The sequence below is a fragment of the Bos indicus genome, chromosome 12 (genome assembly GCF_029378745.1).
Source record: "Bos indicus isolate NIAB-ARS_2022 breed Sahiwal x Tharparkar chromosome 12, NIAB-ARS_B.indTharparkar_mat_pri_1.0, whole genome shotgun sequence".
NCBI lineage: Eukaryota > Metazoa > Chordata > Mammalia > Artiodactyla > Bovidae > Bos > Bos indicus.
Window position 1 is genome coordinate 79,975,751 of NC_091771.1, and position 26,874 is coordinate 80,002,624.

The window sequence follows — 26,874 nt, forward strand, 5'->3', positions numbered from 1 at the left end:
GTGCAGCCATGAAATTAGAAGACTCTTACTCCTTGGAAGGAAAGTTATGACCAACCTAGATAGCACATTCAAAAGCAGAGACATTACTTTGCCAACAAAGGTTCGTCTAGTCAAGGCTATGGTTTTTCCTGTGGTCATGTATGGATGTGAGAGTTGGACTGTGAAGACAGCTGAGTGCTGAAGAACTGATGCTTTTGAAGTGTGGTGTTGGAGAAGACTCTTGAGAGTCCCTTGGACTGCAAGGAGATCCAACCAGTCCATTCTAAAGGAGATCAGCCCTGGGATTTCTTTGGAAGGAATGATGCTAAAGCTGAAACTCCAGTAGTGTGGCCACCTCATGCGAAGAGTTGACTTATTGGAAAAGACTCTGATGCTGGGAGGGATTGGGAGCAAGAGGAGAATGGGACGACAGAGGATGAGATGGCTGGATGGCATCACTGACTCGATGGACGTGAGTCTGAGTGAACTCCGGAAGTTGGTGATGGACAGGGAGGCGTGTCATGTTGCGATTCATGGGGTCGCAAAGAGTCGGACACGACTGAGCGACTGATCTGATCTGATCTGATACACTGGAGCATTCCTGCTATTTTCACTGTATATGTGGAATCCATCAGTAATAGTACATATTAAATATGTCTTAATGATATAACCTGAGAAACTAACAATCTTTTCTCATTCTTTTGTGGAAAGATATATTCTCATTTCCAAATTACCAATTTTAAAAGTTATGAAATGAAACAGTTTGTCCAATAGGAATCTAATATGGGCCATATTTGCAGTTCTTGGGTTTTCATAGTAGCCACATTAAGAAAACAAGAACAACTGAAGTTCTTTTTTTAAATCCATTTATTTAATCCAGTATTTCCAAAGTGTTAACATTCTACCTGAAACAGTATTTAAAAATTACTAATATGATATCGGAAGTGAAATGTACCCCTGACATATATATGACAAAAAGTAATGTAGGTTGAATGATTAAAGTGGAAAACACTGAAACAATGAAGTTGTGTTTAAAAGAAAATATATATACTACTTCTGTATTTAAAATTAAATTATAAATTTATTTTCTCAGTTGCCTTAATCACATTTCAAATTCTCAGTAGCCATATGTGGCTAGTTAGACAGCTCACAAATAAAATCTTTTGTAAGTCAGATGGTGTTAATGCAAGGGGAAAAAAAAAAACCCACATTTTCAGAAAGTGCTCCTCTTTTCATTTCAACCACAATTTTGGTTTTTATCATTAAAAATTAGAAATAGATGAACTAAATTCATTTTTAAAGAGAAGATAAATTTCTCATCTAGGTGACAACCTTTTAAAATTTTTATTTAGAAGCTTAACAGAAATTAGAACAATTTTTAAAAAGTGAAGTGATTTCCCGTCTGGAACGTATAACTGAAGTGTTGAAACTAAACAGAAAATTTTGCCATTCTATACATGTTAAGCTCACTGCTTTTCTTCACACATCCAAGCACCTTCCTACTCTGGAACGTGCCGGATAAATAGAACTTCTTTTATTATTCATATGACTGTAGTCTGTTCCTGTGAAGTAATTTTTTTTTTTTTAAGAAGCGCTTTAATTTTACCCTAAACAATTCAGTTTTCGGTTTCTTACAATGTAATTTGTCTGCTGGGATTTGATGTATTGTTTCTCGCTAGCGTTTTCCATAGTAGATTTTCATTTTGCGTAGTCACGTTGTTTGAACATTTGCAAGCGGAGCCCACTAACTGCTATTGGCCTGCTTCTTTGTGTGGCATGATTTCTTCTCCCCACCTGCTCACAGCAGGTTGTCTACAGGCCTGAAGAGTAGCTAAATACTTTTGAAAATATCTTGAGATCCTGCTAAGGTCTTAACAATTTCCGCATTTGTGTGATGTGCAGCTATTCATGGTGTACCTTTGAAGGCTGTTTTCTTTTTATTTCTCATATTCTTGCTTAAATATTTTCAAGAGAAGATAAATTTATTATAAATAACAGTACAAAGCTGATTGCAGTCCTATTGCATTCTGCATTGAATAGGTCATTGATATTCAACTAAGTGGAACAAATTTTCTATGTTAAAGCAGACAAATTTGGAATAGTGTCACATGCATCTCATGTTATTTACTACAGAATACCAGATTAAATGGATTACTTGTGAATTGATTGCAGTGTTAAATAGATGATATAACATGATAACTTAAAATGCTCAGTGGGCCTTTGTAATATAGAATCGTATACAAGCACAGGAATATAATAGAAGAGAGGTTATCGTGTTTGTTGAATGTATGTCTGTGATATATTTGCCAAATGCTTATCCAGAGAGAATTTGAATAGATTTTTAAGATTTAACCTTGAGTTTCTGTTTCTAAACGAAATGGATTTTCTCACCATTTCAGAAAACAAGTGAAAAATGTTATTTTCTTTTTTCTGGTTTTTAGATTAAAATAACTCCCACAACTTCTGAGAACAAACTTTAGTTTTAATCCTAATAAATGTATGAGTACAGGTGCTAAAATAAATATGTTAGGAATATTTTGACAAGAAAATTAAATGAAGTAGTAGCTTACATTTTGCTTATACTTCACCAGTACAAGAAAAAAGTGAATTTGAAAGTAATCGTCTTATGTTTTTAGGCCCCAAATAAGTGTACCCCACATTTTTTAGATGCCCCCCCCATTCCCTGAGAAGTAATTAGCTGTTATTTTTTAACTAAATGCATGTGGTTACTCTGGAGTCATCAAATGTAATATGAAACCATCTATTTAGAATGTATAGGATATATAAATAAATAACTTGAAGAAGTAGAGGATGGTATTTTTTCCTAATGAAGTAGGAAATGAAAGAGTAATTATTAACCATATCCTTTTCACATTCCTGAAAACATCAATTACAGTTACACATCATAGAAACAAGCCCACCAGTAGTAGCACAGAAATAACTCCTTTCACTGTGCTTCAAAAAATTTAATCACTATTTAACAGCTGGGATGTATTTACAGCCATAATTCAAAATATTAATTTCAGTGCAGGTCTGCCTGCTTTTGTAGTGTAGCCTAGAAGCTTAGCCATTTTCTTGTCTCTAGTGGCATGTGTTTTATGATTTGGAGTTGCTTTTAAAAATTTAATGTAATGGGAAAGTGTCTTTCTCAATCCCCTCCCCCCTCCCCACACACACACACTTCTTTCTTCTCTACTATCTGTTAAGTAGAAAATTATGTTTTAGTAGCTGCCACAAGAAGAGGATTTTGAACAGTATAAACACTGATTATGGAAAATAATGCAGGCAGCTGCACTGAAGACCGATAAGAGCAATCCCATAGTAATGGCCTTTAAAACATATTATCAAGTTGGGAATCAGTGAGGGGAAAGAGACAACTATGATTGTTTCTTCTCTTACTGTTCAGCAAGATTACTTTTAAAGGTGAAACTGCCTCTGATTTTATTATCTGAGAGATATCTTTGGAGCATTTTAAAACTTTGTGAATGTTTTTGCTTTTTTTGAGTGAGCAATCTTGCTAATTGTGCATGAATTTGATTCTAACAAATGTTGAAATTGTTGCATTAACAAAGTCTTCTTAAATATTCTTTTCCTTAAAGAAGGGAAAAGGGAGTATATTTTATAAATGTTGAAGCAGACTATTAGAATAAGAAAAGAAGGCCATTTTCGTCTAGCTATGAAGTGCCACTTAAAATAGAAAAGTGGGTGAAATATTTGGAGAAAATATTTTAGGATAGGATATGTTTCAGGAAAAAAGTTTTAAGTTTTATTTTATTTTTGCTCTGAGCCTAGCAAGTGGCCAGTTTGTGTTTGTTTGGGCGTGCCTCAGACTCGTCGTAGGCATGGAGTGCTTTGTTCTCTGTGGATTCGTAAACCAAGTGGTCTCAATTCTAGACTGTGAGAAAAGTGTGCATTCCTGTTTCCTGTAGCCAAGTAAATTCCAATTTTGAGTGAAATTTTATTTCCCTGTTTTCTGTTACATCCGTCTTTATTGCTGAGATATGTCAGGTGTGGATGCTTTCAAGTACACAGAGTAGCTGTGGTGAGAACAATCTGAGACTCCGTAGATATGTAATTTTAACTTGCTTTCAGTTGAATGCAATAGGGTAACTTATTGGTGCTTATATGTATGGTTTACATATCATTGTTACAATTTAATTGTTTGTAAAAATATAAATTCTAAACCTGTTTCCATTTTACATATTGCAGAATTACTTCTGTTTGCCTGGGAATCAGCCCAGCCCTTGTAGGGTAAGGGAAAGGAACCGTTGTATTTTGTAAATGTCTCCTACATAGAAAGTAATGCCAATACAACTCAGGCAGTGTACTAGACTCAGGAGATACAGCGGTGACCAAGACTCACATTGTATCAGGGGGATGTAGATGCCAAACATGTAAACACATAAAGAAGGTAACTTGAGTGCTAAGAAGGTTATGAAGACTGTAACATGATAATCATTGAAGATGAGTAAGGAGATGGCTTTAGGTAGGGAGAGAAACTTTTGTTAGGAAGTCTTCTCTGAATAGCTACCATTGAGATGAAACCTGTGGGGAGTAGGAGGAAGCCTTACAAAAATCTAGGGGAGGAAAGTCCCAAGTGGAAAGAATGGCGAGTGTCAAGGCCCTGAGGAGGAACAAGACTGGTTTGTATGGAGGCCAGAAGAAAGGTCAGTATCCCAAGTGTAGTTGTTTAGTCACCGAGTCATGTCAAACTCTTTGCAACCCCGTGGACTGCAGCACACCAGGCCTCCCTGTCCATCACCAACTCCCAGAGTTTACTCAAACTCATGTCCATTGAGTTGGTGATGCCATCCAACCATCTCATCCTCTGTCATTCCCTTCTCCTCCCGCCTTCAATCTTTCCCAGATCAAGGTCTTTTCAAATGAGTCAGTTCTTCGCATCAGGTGGCCAAAGTGTTTGAGTTTCAGCTTGAGCATCAGTCCTTCCATTGAATATTCAGGACTGATCTCCTTTAGGATGGACTGGTTGGATCTCCTTGCTGTCCAAGGGACTCTCAAGAGTCTTCTCCAACACCACAGTTCCAAAGTGTCAATTCTTCAGTGCTCAGCTTTCTTTATGATCCAACTCTCACATCCATACATGACTACTGGAAAAACCATAGCCTTGACTAGACAGACCTTTGTTGGCAAAGTAATGTCTCTGCTTTTGAATATGCTATCTAGGTTGGTCATAACTTTCCTTCCAAGAAGTAAGCGTCTTTTCATTTCATGGCTGCATTCACCACCTGCAGTGATTTTGGAGCCCAAGAACATAAAGCATGTCACTGTTTCCATTGTTTCTCCATCTGTTTGCCATGAAGTGATGGGACCAGATGCCATGATCTTAGTTTCCTGATTGTTGAGCTTTAAGCCAACTTTTTCACTCTCCTCTTTCACATTCATCAAGAGTCTCTTTAGTTCTTCTTCATTTTCTGCCATAAGGGTGATGTCATCTGCATATCTGAGGTTATTGATATTTCTCCTGGCAATCTTGATTCCAGATTGTGCTTTATCCAGCCCAGCGTTTCTCATGATATACTCTACAAGTGTAGTTAGGAGAGTGCTAAATATAGACAGGGACCAGGTCGTATAGGATCTTTGTAGACCCAGAAAATTGGGTTTTATTAAATTCCTACTGCAAAACTTTTGAAGAGTTTGAATAGAACAATGGTAAGACGTGCTTTAGGAGAAGGCAATGGCAACCCACTCCAGTACTCTTGCCTGGAAAATCCCATGAACGGAGGAGCCTGGTAGGCTGCAGTCCATGGGGTCACAAAGAGTCAGACACGACTGAGTGACTTCACCTTCACTTTTCACTTTCATGCACTGGAGAAGGAAATGGCAACCCACTCCAGTGTTCTTGCCTGGAGAATCCCAGGGACAGGGGAGCCTTGTGGGCTGCTGTCTATGGGGTCGCACAGAGTCGGACACGACTTAGCAGCAGCAGCAGCAGCAAGATGTGCTTTAAAGGAGCTGCTGTGAGGCAGGTGGACTCATGGGAACAAGTAGTAGAGACAAGGAAATCATTTGTGTGTTCATGGCGGTCATCTACGTGAGGTGCTGATGATGGTTTAGACAAAGAGTCAGTCAAATCCAGCCCACTACCAGTTTTTGTACAGTTCACTAGTTGAGTGATTTTTTAAAGTTTGGAAGTATTACACTTTAAATGGTTGAAAAAAAAGAGTGTTTCATGACACATGAAAAGTATATGAGATTCAAATTTTAGGTTCGTAAATACAGTTTTACCAAACACAGCCGCCTTTACTCATTTTTATCTGTCTGTGGAGTTTTATCATATGTAGCAACTCAGTGCCCTGGTTTTTCCCTGTTGACAGCAGTTCAGTGGCTTAGGAGTTTGTTGGGATTTTTTTTTTTTTTTTTTTTGATGCAGGACCAAGATTGAATTTTTTCTGAACAGAAAGAACTGTCCTCAGCCACTATTATGGAACGTCTTACAGCTTTGAAAATTAGCTTGTGCTGTGGACTTGATAATATTTCTTAATGAATTCACACTGAAATTGTAAGACAAAACAGCATTTACATGCAAAATGCACACTGTGGTCAAGTCATTTTGACAAATGACGTTTGAGTCACAGCTAGTGTCAAGTTGCTTTTTAGAGTCCGTGGGCTGTCAAAACAAGAAGTGGACTAGCGTTCCAACAGGATTTTTCAAATCTCAGTGCAAAAGCAAAGAATATTTCCGTATTTTATAATCTCCATAACTACTGTTGAGGATATTTCACTTACCCTTCAATTGGAAGTGATTAAATTGCAAAATAATGTTATGCTAAGGCAGATATCAAGAGAAGAATCTAGCAAAATCTGGCCCTTTGGAGAAAAAAATGGTCAGCCCTTGCGTAGACTAAGGTGGTAGTGGTGGCGGCCACTTGAAGTGAACCAATTTGACATATATTTTGGAGGGAAGATAGGAAAGATTGGTAGGTGGATTAGATACTAGGTATGAAGGAAGTTAAAGAATTGAAGATGAGCCATGAGTGAATGATGATAGTATTTACTGAGATGGGAAGGCTAGGGGAGAAGCAGGCTTGGGGAGGCAGATCAAGAATTCTGTATGGACTTGCTAGGTTTAATATGTGCATTAGATATCCAAGTATTGATATCCAACTAACAGATGACTACATGAGTCTTGAACTCAGGATAAATGGGAGTTGAAAACGTAAATTTGATGATCGTATTCAATAGGCTTTCTGTAAAATCTAATGGATTTTGTATATGGATCTGCCATATACGAAAGATTGAAGTTGGACCCTTACATTACACTAGATAACAAAAATTGACGCAAAGTGGATTAAAGACCTAAGCATAATGCCTAAAACTATAAAACTTCCATAAGAAAATGTAGGCAAAAGCTTCATGACTTTGGAATTGACAGTGATTTCTTGGATATAACTCCAAAATTGTAAGCAGAAAAGCATAGATACATTGGACTATATCACATTTAAAGAAAATTGTGTATCAAAGGACACAACGGAGTGAAGAGGCATCCTGTGGAATGGGAGAAATATTTGAAGTTATACATCTGATAAAGGGTTAATACCCAGAATATATAAAGAACTTTTGCAGCTTAACAACAGGAAATTAAATAACCTGATTAAAAGTTAGACAAAGGCCTTGAATAGATGTTGCTCCAGTGAAGAAGCACAAGTGGGCAACAAGCATAGGAAGAGGTGCTTGGCGTCTTACTTCATACATGTATCTGCCCTTCATTCCTTTTTATGGCCAAATAATATTCTATTGCATGAAGATACCATATTTTGTTTATCAGTCAATGGACATGTGGGTTGTTTGGCTATTAGGAGTAATGCTGCTATGAACATTCAGGTACATGTTTTTGTGTGGCTGAGAATTCATTTTATGTCTCTTTTTTCCCCAGTGTCTTTCTCGAGAAGCAGGGGGCAACATGAGCATTCAGTTTCTCGGCACAGTGGTAAGTAGGAAAGGATGACTACTTTATATGTTCTTTAATTTACAGAGAGATCAACTGGAAAAGTGATCAGCTGGTTTTAGCCCTTGTGTTTGAACTTGGCTTCACCGTGGTTTTGTTTTGCTGTTAAGTGAGATGTCTTTGTATAAGAAATGGATTCTTTAACATGTGGGGAAAATTCTCGTGATGGAGTAAGTTTAGCTATTTCTTATTAGAGACAAAATAATTTTAAAAATTATTTGCAGTTTGTTGAATCTTTGAAGTACTTTTTTCGCTGGATACTCTTTCCCTATTTTTGATAAAAATAAAAACAAATTTTAAAAAGATGCTTATGAATAGTGACCTTGGAGGGTTCCCTGGTGGCCTAGTGGTTAGGACTCTGTGCTCTCACTGCCGAGGGCCCAGGTTGAATCCTTGGGCAGGGAAGTAAGATCCCACAGTAAGCCAGGTGGCATAAGCAAAAAACAAACAAACAAACAAACAGGTGATTGATATTTTATGTTTGGTTTGTTTTATTTTTTTTGCTTAGTTTTCCATCTAGCTTCTTCTATTAGGTCCACATTTCTAATGAAATTGAATAATAATTTCAAAATTATATAGCTCTACATAGTAAAAAGAAACTTATTTCACACTTATTTTTACTTATGAGTTTATAGGTACCATATTAGTAGTAGTATAATTTTGCAAAATAATTTGGTGAAAAAGATACTTTATTGTTTTAATATCATTTCTCCACTTGTTGCTATTGTATTTGCATATTTCTCTGTGTATTCATCTGTTAGGTATCATTTATAATCTGTAAAATGGTTCATATCTTTTGGGTACCTTGTTTAGGTTGTATATTTATATTGGGTATTTCTGTTGGCTCTGTAACTTGAGGATATCAGCGGACAAGTTTGTGGCTTAGATCAAAAGAAAAGTGACTTTGCCACTGAGTTACAGAGGATATCAATAACAATGTACATTTACTTCATGCTTTGTACTTTATATATGTATAGAGGTGTGGTATAGTTTACAGATTAAAGTACATGTGAAGACACCTGTCCAATATGTACTTTTTAAGTGTTGCACCTAAGACTTGTAGTTATTCTTGCTTTTCTGATTAATAGTTTATAGTTCAGTTCAGTTGCTCAGTCATGTCCGAATCTTTGTGACCCCATGAATCGCAGCATGACACGCCTCCCTGTCTATCACCAACTCCTGGAGTTTACCCAAACTCACGTCCATCGAGTTGGTGATGCCATCCAGCCATCTCATCCTCTGTCATCCCCTTCTCCTCCTGCCCCCAATCCCTCCCAGCATCAGAGTCTTTTCCAGTGAGTCAACTCTTCGCATGAGGTGGCCAAAGTATTGGAATTTCAGCCTCAGCATCAGTCTTTCCAGTGAACACCTAGGGCTGATCTCCTTTAGAATGGACTGGTTGGATCTCCTTGCTGTCCAAGGGACTCTGAAGAGTCTTCTCCAACACCACAGTTCCAAAGCATCAATTCTTCGGCACTCAGCTTTCTTCACAGTCCAACTCTCACATCCATACATGACTACTGGAAAAACCACAGCCTTGACTAGATGATCTTTGTTGGCAAAGTAATGTCTCTGCTTTTGAATATGCTGTCTAGGTTGGTCATAACTTTCCTTCCAAGGAGTAAGCATCTTTTAATTTCATGGCTGCAGTCACCATCTGCAGTGATTTTGGAGCCCAGAAAAATAAAGTCTGATACTGTTTCCACTGTTTCCCCATCTATTTCCCATGAAGTGATGAGACCAGATGCCATGATCTTAGTTTTCTGAGTGTTGAGCTTTAAGCCAACTTTTTCACTCTCCTCTTTCACTTTCATCAAGAGGCTTTTGAGTTCCTCTTCACTTTCTTCCATAATGGTGGTGTCATCTGCATATCAGGTTACTGATATTTCTCCCGGCAATCTTGATTCCAGCTTGTGCTTCTTCCAGCCCAGCATTTCTCATGATGTACTCTGCATTTAAGTTAAATAAGCAGGGTGACAATATACATCCTTGACGTACTCCTTTTCCTATTTGGAACCAGTCTGTTGTTCCATGTCCAGTTCTAACTCTTGCTTCCTGACCTGCATATAGGTTTCTCAAGAGGCAGATCAGGTGGTTTGGATATTCCCATCTCTTTCAGAATTTTCCAGTTTATTGTAATCCACACAGTCAGAGACTTTGGCATGTGCTTATTTTTTCAACTAAAAAATTTAAATTTTATTTAAATTCATAAGAAATTGGATTAGGGTTCTCCAGAGAAACAGAACCAACAGAGTATGTGTATTATGTTTTCATATGTACAGAGAGAGAGAGAGATTGGTTGGTTGATTGACTTTAAGCAGTTGATTCCTGTGATTGTGGAGGCAATTCCCAAACCTGCAGAGTAGTTAACATTTCAAGTTCAAGATCAGTGTGCCTGTAGTATTCCTTCCTGCTTGGGAGGTTAATCCTTTTTCTTCAACTGATTGAAAGAGGCCCACCCATGTTATTAGAGGGTAATCTGCTTTACTCAGAGTCTACTGATTTAAATGTTAACCTCATCTAAAAAAGAAAAAAACAAAACAAAACAAAACCATGGCACTTTTCTGGAGGTCCATTGGTTAAGACTCTGTGCTCCTAATGCTGGGGGTGCAGGTTTGATCCCTGGTCGGGTAACTAAGATCCTGCATGCCTTGGCCAAAAAAAAAAAAGAACAAAAAACCCTTTATAGAAACATCTAGAATACTGTTTGACCAAATATCTGAATACTGTTGGCTAGCCAAGTTGACACACAAAATTAACCATCGTCAAAGTGTTCATTTTATCCCTTAGAGGTTTTGAAGTTTTTAACAATAGACGTATTCTTCCAGAAACGGATTTACACATCTTTTCACGCAACAGTAAATTGTGAACATCTTCCTACGTCATTGCATAAAGATCCATGCCATTCTTTTTTTATCAGCTACCTAGACTTACATTGTGGGTAGGGTCTTCTGGACCTCTTGTTGTCATGCTAGAAAGGGTTTTTGTGCTGTGTCTGCTATTTGTTATTGCTCCTTGCATTCTAATAGATTTCTCAGGGTTCAAACGTTGAAAAAAATACTTCTTGACAGCCACAACCTGCAAAAGAAAACCCAAACCAACATAAACTTCCTCCTACAATTTTTCCTGTCTCAGAAAATGGCAACTTAAGCTAAAAGTTTATCTTTTCCTTGAATTCCCTCTCCCGCCACTCTCACTGCCCCCATCCTGTCCAAAGTCTTCATCACCTCTTGTCCAAATTGTTGGAGCAGCCAGTCTTCCCACCTCCACCCCTGCTCCCTGCTTATCATTAATATAGCGGTTAAAGTGATCCTTTTAAAATACACATCAGCTCAGCCAGCCTAGTTGCTCGTCTTCAAACATGTCAGGCGCTAGCATCAGGGCCTCCTCCCTTGCCTCTCCTCTGCCAGGCCCAGCTCTCACGCCTCATCTAAACCTGATTACCTCCCGAAGGCGCCACTGCCAAATACCGGCACCGTGAGGATGGGGACGCCAGTGTATGAACCGGGTGGAGGGGACATGAGCATTCAGTCCATAATGTGCATTTAGCTGTCAAAGCTCTCCTCCCCAGAACTTTTCCAGGTGATCTGTGCCTACTTCAATTTGTAGATTGTCTGGGTTTTGCTTGTTTGTTTTGCGGACACATTTTTAGTGAAGCTGTGAGTTTGTGCATGTCAGATAGTATAAACTCACAAAGAAGCCGAAGAGGTTCAGTGTTTTACATAACCCAAATTCCTTACTTGAACTGTGATTCACAATAAGGACGTATATTTTGTTACTACTTGAAGAATACAGAAGTTACCATTTGATTCCAAATTTTGTACTGTAATCATTGCTTGTATTTAATTTTTTTAAAGTACCATTATGTTTAAAACATCACAATTCTAAGACAAACGTATCTGTGTAAGACTGAGGTTTTTTTGTGTGTGTGAAAACAATGCATATTGCCCGAAAGAGAAAATAACCTACATTGCGCTGAGCAGCTTCTTCATAGCTGTGCTGCTGGCATTCACCCAAGGACTCTCGAGGAACTATCAAATTATATGTCTTTGAAGCTTAGCCAGGGATCTTAATGAAACCAAATCACGCTGAACTTCTTAAAGCTAATTTAAATCTCAAATTGTACATTTTAAATTAAGTTTTTATTGATAATAAATATACTTTATTTCTTATTAGCCTTGAAAGCTTGAGTAATAATATCAGTAGAATAAACATGTTTTACAAAGATTTACCATTAAGAATGGTATTAATATGACCCTTGGTACGCTAGCACAATTAGATTTCAAAGTTAGCATTTACGAAGTAACAGCGATTAATGACAACCATCGAAAACAATTTTGAACTCCATCAGTTTAACTCAGGAGGGTAAACTTAATATGATAATTCATCTAGTTGAATTGTATCAGCTTAGCAGGAAAGTATGTAAATATGTGACCCTTACCTAGTTTCTAAATGGATGCTGTGCTGATAGATTTATCAGTTCCATTAAAGAACTTTGGGGAACTTTGGAATTTCAGCAGTTGTTCCCTTGGAGGCTGAAAACCCAACCTGGTCTCATACTGGGACCATTCTGGTCTGCATATTTCCATAATTTGCCTTTGCTACTAATATGACAGCAAGACACAAATAACTGTTTCTAATAATATCAGATGGAGTTGTGGAGGACAGCATTTTAATGTAGTAAAAGACCTCCCCGCGGGGTTGTTATTGCTACTATAGAACAGCAGCTACACAGTGGCAACTGGAGTCTCTTAATTGATTCGTTTAATTAGCAAGAGCTGAAGCTTGGGCTGTATCTTGTCATCTGATAGCACAAGTCCCAATTCTGCATCATTTGTATTTATAGATATAAATATGAACATCATCAAAAAGTTTCACTCTTTCTGAAAACTACCTTATGGATATTGAACTTGAATAGAGTAAACTCCCATTTGTTGAAAATCCAAATAACTGGCAAATGAAAAGAACTAGGTTTATTATTGTTTTCCTTTACCAGTGGGCTTCCCTGGTAGCTCAGACGGTGAAGAATCTGCTTGCAATGCGGGAAATCTGGGTTTGATACCTGGGTTGGGAAGATCCCCTGGAGAAGGACATGGCTATACCCACTCCAGTATTCTCACCTGGAGAATCCCATGGACAGAGGAACCTGGCAGGCTACAGTCCATGGGGTCCCAAAGAGTTGGACACATCTGAGCAACTCAGCACACATCTCCTTTACCAGTACTTTTTTGGGAAGTAACCTATGTCACGTTTTTCGTTATGACTGTCTTCCAAAAATAAACATCCAGAGAACTTCTTTGGTCTTCTGTACCGTATAAATCCCTCTGTCTACGTATCTGACTATCTCTAGTCTTCACTTGCCTTTTTCTCCCTTCTCTTTTCCATCTCTTGCTTCGTATCAGGGAGGTTTCAGAAGTGACAAGGTGGCTTATTGGGATTTCTTGCATGCTGATCCCGTGTCCCAGCGTTTGCAGCCACCCAGAGGCTTACTTTCCTGTGTAAACAGGGACATCTGAGTCAATTACCCCTGGGACTTGACCCGTTAACCCAAGGTGCCCTGGTCCCAGTTTCCTTGGATGGGGAGGAGAGGGATCTGGGAGGTGTCTGGCATAGAACCGCAGAGCCTACATCAGACGGGCACTTCTTCCCAGTACTCACAGGGCTCCATCCCCACGGGATCAAGCTCTCGTTATTCCTGACGCTTTTCCCGTCCAGCTGTAGAAAGCAGCTGTGGCCACAGGCTTGACATTTTGTCAAGGGTTGATGAAGTCTCTCTGGTTTTGTTTGTTTGTTTGTTTTTCAGTTCAGTTCAGTTCGATCGCTCAGTCGTGTCTGACTCTTTGTGACCCCATGAATCGCAGCACGCCAGGCCTCCCTGTCCCATCACAAACTCCCAGAGTTCACTCAAACTCATGTCCATCGAGTCAGTGATTCCATCCAGCCATCTCACCCTCTGTCGTCCCCTTCTCCTCCTGCCCCCAGTCCCTCCCAGCATCAGAGTCTTTTCCAGTGAGTCAGCTCTTCGCATCAGGTGGCCAAAGTACTGGAGTTTCAGCTTTAGCATCATTCCCTCCAAAGAAATCCCAGGGCTGATCTCCTTCAGAATGGACTGGTTGGATCTCCTTGCAGTCCAAGGGACTCTCAAGAGTCTTCTCCAACACCACACTTCAAAAGCATCAATTCTTCGGTGCTCAGCCTTCTTCACAGTCCAACCCTCACATCCATACATGACCACAGGAAAAACCATAGCCTTGACTAGACGAACCTTTGTTGGCAAAGTAATGTCTCTGCTTTTGAATATGCTATCTAGGTTGGTCATAACTTTCCTTCCAAGAAGTAAGCGTCTTTTAATTTCATGGCTGCAGTCACCATCTGCAGTGATTTTGGAGCCCAAAAAAATAAAGGTCTGACACTGTTTCCCCATCTATTTCCCATGAAGTGATGGGACCGGATGCCATGATCTTCGTTTTCTGAATGTTGAGCTTTAAGCCAACTTTTTCACTCTCCTCTTTCACTTTCATCAAGAGGCTTTTTAGTTACTCTTCACTTTCTGCCATAAGGGTGGTGTCATCTGCATATCTGAGGTTTTTGATATTTGTTTTTAAATGTATTTATTTATTTTAATTGGAGGATAATTGCAGTATTGTGATGGTTTTTGCCATACATCAGTATGAATCAGCCATAGGCATACATGTGTCCCTTCCCTCCTGAACCCCTCTCCCAGGGTTTTTTTAGGGTTTTTTTCATGCATTTTATAATGCTAAGAAAAAAGTAAAGCTTTAGCATCCCTTCCTGCATTTCCCTTCAGTATTCAAAACTTCAGCTAGAATAGGGGTAAGATAAGATTTGATAAGATGAGCTTCTAAGTACAGTCTTAATCTTTAACATTGTTTCCATGGTGACGTGTTCTGCATATCCTGTACCTGACTTTAAGAAGGAACTTTTAGAATATGTTTACTTTCCAGCCTTGTGAAATAGGCATGCTGAATAAAATTCAAATATGCAGTTGTTAATATCTCATTGCATGAAGCATTTTGAACAAAAAATGTAAAAGAAGTCGTGGACTGCCAGTTCCTAACTACATGCTAGGATGTGTGACAAATGAACACGACTTAGCTCCTGCCCTTCAGTAGTGCACTGGCTGCGGGGAAACACAGACCATTAGTGCGCAGTAGGTGGCAAGATGGGGTGCAGAGGCCGGTTTGCTGGCAGAGAAGAACAGAGATCTGTTTGATGTTGTTGTTGTTGTGTTGTTAAGGTGTATCCCATTCTTTGTGACCCCATTGACTGTAGCCTGCCAGGCGCCTCTGTCCATGGGATTCTCCAGGTGAGAATATTACAGTGGGTTGCCATTTCCTTCTCCAGGGGATCTTCCTGACCCAGGGATCGAATCTGCATCTCCTGCATTGGCAGGCGGATTCTTTACCACTGAGCCACCAGGGAAGCCATGGATCTATTAGCTTTACTTTTTCCTGTCTGATACAAAAGCATAAAGTGTAAACCATAGGGTGTAGCTCTTTGAATGAGAACCTCCTTTTCATATCCTGTTAGTCATTAAATTTTTTTTAGGGAGCATACATAAAGCCTGGCATGTGTTGGTTGTCATGGTACTGAGTCATCTCACACTGACTGAGCATCTATTATGTGATGACACTGAGTTCTGGCAATTCAAAGGAAAAAGGCATCTCTGCCAGCCATGACCCACTGCCAACCCAGGGTGTTGAAACCCTAGCATGATGAGAATGATCAGAGCCTTGTGTGAAGAAGAAGTATTCTGGGGGTTGGAAAAAAGAAATAGGGGAATTATGGAAAGCTCCCGGTAAATATGTCCAGCTCATTCTTAGACTCTAGGGGTGAATAGAGTTTGAAGCAGAGAAACGGTGTTCAGATAGAGGGGAACGGCATCTGCAAAGGCCCTGAGGCAGCACGTTCAGAAACGGCTCTGCAGTGATGGTGGAGAAAGCACAGGGAGTAAAATAAGTGAAGGTAGAGAGGCATGAGGTCGTCCATGTATTTAAGGAAAAGCAGGCTGGCTAGCGAGGGTGGCAGTATCACCTAAGGTGTATTTTGTTTTTTCTGGATTTTTTTTTTTTTTTTTTCCAGTCGTACCACACAGCGTGTTGAATCTTAGTTCCCCAAGCACGGACTGAACCTGGGCTCAGATGGAATAGATAATGAGTTGGGTTTTTGACCATTTTAAATCTGAAATGCCAGAGGGACATGCATGATGTAAAGGAAAGATCAGGGAAATGATAAAGGGTGAGCATGTCAGTGGGTGCCTTTGGACATGAAGATGTGGTATCTGAAGCCTGCAGTAGCTAAGATCACCTGAGGGGATGGTGAAGGGACAGGCCCGGAATGGACCCCTGGGGAATGCCCACTTCCAAGGGGGCGGCTTCTAGCATCTCTAATAGAATCATTTAAAAGTGACATTATCTATTGTCCAAATCATTTCTATTATATGTGGCTATTGGGAGCCAATTTAGTGCAACCTCAATCATGATTTCACAGTGTCCTAGGGTGTCCCTAATTATTTCAGAATGTCTCAAAATCCTGCTGCTGTCTGCCAAAGACCCTCAAAATAAAAATTAATTTTAATGAATAACATAATGCCTTACACTTGTGTGATGCTTTAGGGTTTTAGAATGCTTATTTGATTCCATTCAATTTCTAAGAGAGACAGGCCATATAGCACCTTTAGAGTTACTCTTTGAAATAGTGTCAGTTTAAAATATTTGCAATTACTCAGTTATATGCTCACAAGAAATTTATGTGAACCACCAGTGATAGCTTCTGGTGAGTGATGTCGGATTCCTGATCTCCAAAGAAGATTTAGCTTCAGGACCAGGGACCAGGCTTGATCACTTAAGAGCTTTTGTGTAACAGAGTTTTATTAAAGTGACAAAGGACAGAGAAGCTTCTGACACAGTCATCAGAAGGGGGATGAGAGTACCCCACTTGCTAGTCTTATCAAGGCCTTATATACTTTTACCCACTCCTACAACAAACATCTTAAATTAACAAGATTAGAACTAACAATAGAAAGATCTTACCAGACCCATTCCCACAACATACCTCTTAAGATAAGATTAGTCAGAAGGTTCTTGGTAAAAAGGAAAAACATGTCCTTGAGCCAGATACATTGTTGTTACGTAATCCTTGGTACATAGCTTAAGGAAAAACATTGAGCTCTGGGCTTAAAGAAAAAATGTTTTATGTGACTAAAACAAGGAATGTAAGAGGAAAGAGGAGAGTGAAAAAGCTAGCTTAAACCTCAGCATTCAAAAAACTAAAGGCATCTGGTCCCATCACTTCATAGCAAATAGATGGGTAAACAATGGAAACAGTGACATACTTTATTTTCTTGGGCTCCAAAATCACTGTAGATTGTGACTGCAGCCATGAAATTAAAAGACGCTTGCTCTGTGAAAGAAAAGCTATGACCAACTTAGACAGCATATTAAGAAACAGAGACATTACTTTGCTGACAAAGGTCTGTCTAGTCAAAGCTCTGGTTTTTCCAGTAGTCATGTATGGATGTGAGAGTTGGACCATAAAGAAAGCTGAGCGCTGAAGAATTGATGCTTTTGAACTTTGGTGTTGGAGAAGACTCTTGAGAATTGCTTGGACTGCAAGGAGATCCAATCAGTCTATCCTAAAGGCAATCAACCCTGAATATTCATTGGAAGGACTGCTCTTGAAGCTGAAACTCTAATACTTTGGCCACCTGATGCAAAGAGCTGACTCATTTGAAAAGACCCTGATGCTGGGAAAGATTGAGGGCAGGAGGAGTAAGGGACGACAGAGGATGAGATGTTTGGATGGCATCACCGACTCAATGGACATGAGTTTGAGTAAGCTCCAGGACTTGGTGATGGACAAGGAGGCCTGGCGTGATGCAGTCCATGGGGTCTTAAAGAGTCGGACACAACAGAGCAACTGAACTGAACTGAAGACAAGGAATTAAAAAAAAAAAAAAAAAATTTGTCCTTTTCTCCTCCTTGAGAGCCCTGGACCCATTCCTCCTTGAGGGCCCTGGACTCCTTATCAATCTACCTAAGAATTAACTTTCTCACCAGCATGTTAGTGTTTTTTGGGGTGGGGGAGGGTTCTGGCATCTAGTAGGCGGAGGCCTGGGATGCTGCTAAACATCCCATAATGCACAGAGCAGTCTTCCACGACAAAAAACATTGCCTATCTCAAAATGTCACCATTGCCAAGGTTGAGAAACCCTGATCTAGGCCAAAAGTAAAAATGATCGCTGTCCTGTGGGTCTAAGACTTGATATAATTCAGACCAAATCTAGAAATCTAGAAAGGTCCAGCTGTCACTAGTAGCTCAAGTCTGTATCCTGAGATGTAGCTTTCCCATCTTTCATATGATGTAAATTCTCAAGGTTGTAGGGGACAGCTCAGGTAACGACTAAGGTGTCCGTGTTAATTACCCAGGTAATTACCAAGCATCCGGGGACATGTGAAACTGTCACATGCCCTTGTTTGAAATGGAACCGCTGCCTCATTTAAGGATGGGGAGATAATCCGTGTGTAAGTTCTCACAGTCCCCCTTGGAGTCCACTGTGTCCTAGAGCTCGGGCCACCACCCGCCACTAAGGTGAGCACCCGTCTCCGCTGCTCAGCTGAGCGGCCCTTTAAGACAGGGGTGCCCAGGAGACAGCGCTCCCCAAGTGTGCCTGCGGTGAGCTTGTTGCTTTAGACTCGTGACCTCATTTAATACCTCCAACCATTGAGATCATTGGCAGAGCCCCCACCTCACAGATGAGGCCAAGTCTCTGCTGTATATTTACAGGTGGTAGTTGGTCAGCATGGCTCGTAGTGTGGGCAGCCACAGGTTCAGACCTGGACCACCGACACAGCTTGGCTTCCTCCCAGCAGCACGTTGCATGGTTGGGGTTTAGGTCCTGCCGCAGCCCTCTGCACCTCTGTATGATTCCTGACCACCTGGTAGAGAGTAGCTTGTGAAGCGGGGGTTGAGGGGACTGACCCTCCTCTTCTTCTTTGTTTGATCTTAGAGCCCACCCACTTAGCTTAGTGCTGGAGGTCTACACCCCTCAGTTTCCTCGTGAGAATTCCTTTCATATTGGGGCTAGGGGGTGGTTCTTTTTTTAGAAAGGGTAATATTGATTGAAGTAACTATTGTAGCTATTAAAAATAGATTAAAATTGCAGCTTGATGCTCACTTTATGTAAAGCCTTTCCTCTGAATGAGCGTGTGAGAAGACCTCACTGACACTGCAGGTGGTTGGGGCATGGAGCACCAGGTGAAGTGTGCTGTGGAAGAGGCACTGTTGTTTTTTGAGTATTGAACCTCTCTTTCTCTACCCTCTGCTAAACAAAACTTTGAGTCCCCTTCAAGGGTTTTAGGAATAATGCAGTAGTTTGTGAAACACAGGTGCCTGGCAATATTTTGTGATATTGCACATCTAAACTGGTGGTTCTCAACCTGGGTGATGCTGCTCCCTGGGGGACCTTTGGCAATGTCTGGAGACATTTTGGTTGTTACAAGTGGTGGGCTGCTACTGAAATCTAGTGGACTAATTTCTTTAAATATATTGAGAACATATCTAACCCAAGAGGCTTCTGAAACATCCTACAGTAAATAAGACAGCCCTACAAAAGAATTATCTGCCCTAAAATGTCAATAGTGCCAAAATGTCCATGCCTAGATGATGTTTATAAAGGGCATACAAGCATCTGTGACCATCTCCCCAACCGTAAAGCTGTCTCAGTTCAGTTCAGTTCAGTCGCTCAGTCATGTCTGACTCTTTGCGACCCCATGAACCGCAGCATGCCAGGCCTCCCTGTCCATCACCAACTCCCGGAGTTCATCCAGACCCATGTCCATTGAGTTGGTGATGCCATCCAACTATCTCATCATCTGTCATCCCCTTCTCCTCCTGCCCTCAATCTTTCCCAGCATCAGGGTCTTTTCCAATGAGTCAGCTCTTTGCATGAGGTGGCCAAAGTAGTGGAGTTTTAGCTTCAACATCAGTCCTACCAATGAACACCCAGGACTAATGTCCTTTAGGATGGACTGGTTGGATCTCCTTGCAGTTCAAGGGACCCTCAAAAGTCTTCTCCAACACCACAGTTCAAAAGCATCAATTCTTCAGGGTCAGCTTTCTTTATAGTCCAACTCTCACATCCATACATGACCACTGGAAAAACCATAGCCTTGACTAGACGGACCTTTGTTGACAAAGTAATGTCTCTGCTTTTTAATACGCTCTCTAGGACTTCCCTGGTGGCTCAGATGGTAAAGCGTCTGTCTACAATGTCAGAGACCCGGGTTCGATCCCTGGGTTGGGAAGATCTCCTGGAGAAGGAAATAGCAATCCACTCCAGGACTATTGCCTGGAAAATCCCATGGACAGAGAAGCGTGGTAGGCTACAGTCCATGGAGTTGCAAAGAGTCAGACACGACTGAGCGACTTCACTATTCACTGTTCACTGGGTTGGTCGTAACTTTCCTTCCAAGGAGTAAGCATCTTTTAATTTCATGGCTGCAGTCACCATCTGCAGTGATTTGGAGCCCAGAAAAATAAAGTCAGCGACTGTTTCCACAGTTTCCCATAATTTGCCTTGAAGTGATGGGACTTCTAATTAAAGCTGTCTGATGCTCCACAAACTTACTCTTATGTGCCCGTGGATAAGTAGTAAGCAGCTAATCCACCCTGTTCATTGTAGCTTGTTTCATGTTGGCATCTTGATTGTATTAAAGGAAAAACTAGTCCCCATACACATGTATGTCACATATATTAACTGTTTTTTCCTAACATTGATGACTCTCTTTGTATGCTTCTGTGTCTTCACCAAATTTTGACCATAATATCAATTTTTATCAATGAAGTTTTCTCTTAATCAGTATCTGCAGTTATGATCCAAGGGATTTATACACACACACACACACACACACACATACATACATATATATATATACACACACACAAACACATATACATACATATATATATATATAAAATATTCTTGATTGTATCTACATTTCTTTTCAAAAAGAACGAAGTTTTTGCAGGCTCACCCATCAGTAGTGTTTTCTTGTTGGATCGTCTCTGTTAATGCTCCTCAGAGTAAAAGATCAATCAGATATTGTTGTATCAGTTTATCAATTTGTTGAAAATACACTTACATAAATACATGCTGTGTGTGCCACGTGTGTGCACAGTATGTCTGGGCTTGAGACAAAGCCTGCCATCTTCCAAGTGGCAGCTCTTGAGATTTGAAGGCGAGCCTATAAGGAGGTGAGAGTGGTGGGCCGTCCCTCATTTACAGCTCCCCCTGCTCCATGCCCACCCTGTGCAGCCTGTAGCCTGGCCCTCCGTGGGTCTGCTGGCCTGGTCTGCACTTGGCAGAGGGTTCTGAAATGTACCCGCAGGATTTTAATTTCTCAAGGTGACTTAGTGCCAACTCGGAGAGGTTAATGCCTACTGAAAGAATTCATTAGTTACACCTCCTAGAGAAGGGGTCTGGACGCCATGCCACACAGGGCCGCTTAGGAAGTTCCAGGTTAGTTAGGAGGCAAAAAGGAGTGAGGGGAAAGCACAGAGTTGGGGGAAAGGGGTGGGGGGGGTGCAACCTTTAGGGGGTTTCTGAAGGAAAAGCCAAGTGAAGCTGGGTAAACAGGTTAGGACTGGCGAGTTTGAATAATGTCGGTGGGCTCTAGGAGTGGTCCTCCTTATATGGTACCTGGCCCTAGGGTGATTTGGGGCAGGAAACGATGCTTTGGTTTGTGTTAGGTAAAAGGTTTGGCTGGTGGAATATAAAGGTGTGTCCCCAGGCTCAGCCCTGTCTTCAAGAGTTAAGCTAGCCCTGGGAGGGGCTGGGGGCGGATGAGCAGGATCTCTCAGGTCCTTAAGGCCTCCAAGATTTAAAAATCATTGTAAGATACAGAAAATAAAAAACCCAACCGTGATTAATACACGGAGAACCTACAAACAGTTGGAAACAAGGGAACTGGTGTCCAATAACTAAACTCACGAAGACTGGATGTCTAAACCAGAATGCGTGTATGTTAATTTGAGGGGGCGAAGATTTCTTCCAGATCTTCAAATTTGCCTTCCAGAGCTTTGAATGATGGTTCGGAAATAATTGGGCTTCCCTGATAGCTCAGTTGGTAACGAATCCACCTGCAATGTGGGAGACTTGGGTTTGATCCCTGGGTTGGGAAGATCCCCTGGAGAAGGGAAAGGCTACCCACTCCAGTATTCTGGCCTGGAGAATTCCATGGACTGTGTAGTCCATGGGGTCACAGAGAGTCACGACTGAGTGACTTTCAGTTTCACTTTTTTTCATGAAAATAGTTAGGAAGCTAGTTAGAATAATTTTAGAGCTGGTCTGGGTTATGTGATAACGAGAATGAAGAGAGATTGAGCGCACCTATGCTCTGCCGAAACCCGCGCATCACTGTTAACCTTCTGCCAGAACACCCTTCTGGATCCACCTCCGTTCCTTCTGTTTTCTGTGCCTTAGTGTGACGGTCACCTTCTTGCAGAGCGGACTCTTGTGGTCAGTCAGGCTGCAGGCCTCCAACTCTCATAACTGACTTGTACCCTGCAGAGTGTAGTTCTGTTTCCCTTACATTAATGTACACATTACTTGGACTGAAACTTTGAGTGTCTCCAAGCTCTGCGGTCGTGTATGTCCGTAGTTCGTTAGTATGGCACTCCTGTGTGGAGTTTTACCAACACGGCTCCCAGAAGTTCCTAGGACTCTTCCATTTCTTAGGTAGCACTCTCTGTAGTACATACACTCAAGACAGGAAAAAAAAAAACCAAAACGTTTTGTGAAAAGAGCCTTGAAAGATCTCATTTCTAGCCCCAGCAATGCTTTGCCCTGGTGGTGTGACCTTCCGAAACCTCAGCTTTCTTTGTTGTAAGATGAGAGGTCGAGGTCGGCGACCTCCAAGGTCTTGCCTGGCACCATCCCGTTCTGAGAAGGATGACTTTTGTCACAAAGTGTAGTTTGCTTTGCACTGGTAGCAAAAACATCACATGTGCAACTTATTATCATTGTCTTTTGATTTTTAAAAAATGTCCTTGCGTCTCACGCGGGCAGACGTCCCTGGCTTATCAGATACGCGGTTGTGTCCTGTCACTCAGTTCCTGGGGACAGCACATCGTGTGGCTACAGGCTCCGTGCTAATAGTCAGGATGATATGTTCTGCTTGCTGTGACTTTTTTGCGGTTTCTGGGGGGGAAATACAGATGCTTTTCAATTATTCTAAGGGAATTTTGATTAACCCCCTGGGTAGAGTTCTGTGTACCACCTGCCATGGAGAAGCGAGTTTTATTGAACAGGAGTTATAGAGTTGAATTGTTCATATTTGTTTTCTTTCTGGTGCCTATAGTATTTCAAGCTAAAGCATTTTAATAAATATTTAATAAATATCTGTCTAAAATAGGTCAAAACTGTTAGAAACTAAACCTCTTTTGTTATTCAGTTTCAAATCAAAGTTCGTTTGATTCTAAGTGGAATTTCCAAAGTAAAGGCTCATGTTTTTCTTTTATGTATGTAAAAAGTAGTTATTTTTGACTGCAGTAGTCAGCATCCTGCTTACTACTTAATTCTAATATTTGCCCTTAGAAGCAGTTTCCTTACATTTATTGCAGCATTGCTATTTTTGTTGCTGTTTTTGCAGATGTTTTGCATTTTTACTGTTTTCTTCTCCTGATCCATTTTTTACCTTTTGCCTCTGGCCAAAATACAGGTGCTTGATTTACAGAGAATTTTCAAATGGCTGCCTCTGAAGTTTTAAGAAAACAAACCAGTTTTATTAGGATATAATCCCCATTCCACGCAATTCACCCACGGTTCCAAGAGTACAATTGAGTATGTTTTAGTCTATTCACAGAGCTGTACACCCCTCACCGTAATCAGTTTTAGAGTATTTTCATCACCCCCCAAAAGAAACCCCAAATCCATTAGCAGTCACTGCCTGTTTTCTTTTCTTTCACCCCTTGCCAGCCGCTAACCTACTCTCTGTCTCCGTGTATTCACCCATCCTGGGAATTACATATAAACAAAGCCATACAACGTGTGATCTGTTCTGACTGGCTGCTTTCACTTAGCACCTTTTCAAAGATTTGCCCATGTCATAGCATCAGCCCTTCATTCATCTTTGCCAAATAATATTCCATTCTATGGACATACCACATTTTTTCCTTCAGAATGGCCATCTACTTGCTTGTCTTTTGAGCTATTATTCATGATGCCATTATGAACAATCCTTTGTATGTGTGTTTTGTGTGAATGCACGTTCTCATTTTTCTTTAGTGTATACCTCCAAGTGGGACTTCTGGGTTATGTAGCAATTCTGTCTTAAGGTTTTGAGGATCTGCCAGTCTTCTCTAAAGCCATTATACCATTTTACATTCCCCTCAGCGCTTAATCAAACATTATATAGTTTCTCTACATTCTTGCCAACGGGCTTCCCTGGTAGCTCAGACAGTAAAGCGTCTGCCTACAGTGTGGGAGACCTGGGTTCAATCCCTGGGTCGGGAAGATCCTCTGGAGAAGGAAATGACAACCCACTCCAGTATTCATACCTGGAAAATCCCATGGACCGTGGAGCGTGGTGGACTACAGTCCATGGCATGGGGTTGTAAAGAGTCGGACACGACTGAGCATCTTCATTTTCACTTGCCAACATGTGTCACTATCTTTTTTTTCTTGAAGTGTAATTGACATATAATGGTATACTAGTTTCAGATGTACAACATAATGATTCAATTTTTGCATTGTTTTTGATCACCACAGTAAGTCTAGTTAACATCTAATGTCTTTTAGGTTCTAGCCACCTAGTAGGTATGCGGACAGGACTCCTTTTTTTCTTTTTGAGTTTTTAAATTCTTTATTTTATATTGACGTATATCCGAGCAACTATGTTGTGGTAGTTTCAGGTGGACAGCAAAGGGACTCAGCCAGACATACACATGCGTTGATTCTCCCCCAAACTTCCCTCCCATCCAGGCTGCCACATAACACTGATTAGAGTTCCGTGCGTTATACAGTAGATCTTTCTTGGTTATCCCTTTTAAATATAGCAGTGTATACACGTCAATCCCAAACTCCCTAACCATCCCTTACCCCCCGGCAACCATAAGTTCGTTCTCTAAGTCTGTGAGTCTACAGGACTCATCTAAATAGGATTCCTCCTTCTCCCTAGCACTTATGGTAAATGCAAAAGTATCCAAAACTGTGTATTAGTTGTTTTATTAAAACAAATTTAACCCTAACAAAACAACAAAGCATATACATTTTAATTATTGTATATTTTCTATTACATTGTTATCTCTTCCTCAAATACAATGTTTTTATATTAAGCAAGCAGTTCCTTTTATTTCCCTAGGCTTTTTTTTTTTAATGGCAGCACATACTGTGCAGGAAGGTCGTTACATAAAGAGAAGAAAAAAGAATAATCAGCATCGAAGAGAAAGTTAATGTGGTTCGTATAATTTTTTAATAGGCACCTTGTACTGTTTTGAGATTTAAACCAACTAATCATGTTTTGTGCACATTCCTGGGCCGTCCCCTCTGGTTGCCTGTGAACTGATGTTTTGCTTCAGAAACGCAGATAGTGAAAATATTTGTCAAAGCTTCAAATACCAGTGTTTTAATTCTTTAGTCATTTAGGTATTAATCCTGTTCTGTAGACCACCTACGTGTGTTTGTAAGGGCTGTAATAACTGACACTGTATTTAATTAGCACTAATATTGTGTAGAAGGAAAAACATATTAAGTATCTTTCCAAGTCACTAGTTCAAAATTATCAGAAGCTTGGAGGAAAAAGTCCTTGTCTAGGTTGCACTGATATTTTGCATCACATCACTGAGTCACTCAGTCGTGTCTTGACACTTTGTGACCCCATGGACTGCAGCCCATCAGGCTCCTCTGTCGATGGGATTTCCCAAGCAAGAATACTGGAAGGGAGCGGGTAGCCATTCTCTTCTTGAGGGGAATCTTCCCAACCCAAGGATCGAACCCATGTCTTGTGTCTCTTGCATTGGCAGGCGGATTCTTTACCATTGTGTCACCTGGGAATAACCGTGGAAATTTGTGATCCATTTCCAAATTCATTCATTCCTTCATTCACTTAACAAGATTTTGTTGAGTGTTATTATATGCCAACCCGTGCCCTAGGTGCTGGGGACACACACCAGTTTCAATAGGACAGAAACAGAATCGCAAGTAGGTGGCGACCGACTGGCACACACAGTGTAGTAAGTGAAGACTGGTGCACCCATAAAGTCAGGCTTTCGTGGCTTTTCATAGCGAAGCTGGAGGAGACCAAGGCACCTCTCAGAGGGCCCTGTTGGAGGCGGGGCAGGGAAGTCACATAAGGGGGGATGAAGCCTTTGGACTCTGGTGTTTGGCGTTCTTTTCTCCCTTCATAACGTTAAGAGCCATTTTTCATTCTCTTAAGTTACTTTCCCCAAGTGTAACGATCTTGCTTCCTTGCTTGAATTTCATGTTGGATTCTGTACTTATCACTTCACTTATGTGTATCCTTTCTGTTTGTACACAGAAAGTAATTTATGTGTCGATAATGAGGGAGGTTATACATGTGCCCAGGGAGGAGGTATATCGGGAATTGCATGTGCATGCTCAGTCATGTCCTGACCCAGGTCTCGAACCCACATCTCCCACATTGCAGCCAGGATCCTGGAGTGGGTAGCCGTTCCCTTCTCCAGGGGATCTTCCTGACCCAGGGATTGAACCCAGATCTCCCACATTGCAGGCAGATTCCTTACCGTCTGAGCCACCATGGAGGCCCAGAGAGCACTTGTCCCACTGAGCCAGCCAGGAATTGAACTTGGAATCTTCTGATGGGTAGTCAGATGCATTACCCATTGTGCCACTGGCCCTGAGACTGGATTCGATACTTATTACTTCAGTT

At 40.9% G+C, this 26,874-nt stretch overlaps 1 protein-coding gene across 5 annotated transcripts in view; it reads left to right on the forward strand.

The window, feature by feature from the left end:
- Positions 1 to 26,874, forward strand: part of PCCA (propionyl-CoA carboxylase subunit alpha) — a 360,640-nt gene that overhangs the window by 283,588 nt on the left and 50,178 nt on the right. For all 5 annotated transcript variants that reach the window (XM_019971675.2, XM_070799925.1, XM_019971676.2 and 2 more), the window contains one exon: positions 7,874 to 7,927. In XM_019971675.2, coding sequence (XP_019827234.2) covers positions 7,874 to 7,927 — 54 coding nt within the window. The remainder of the gene's footprint in view (positions 1 to 7,873; positions 7,928 to 26,874) is intronic.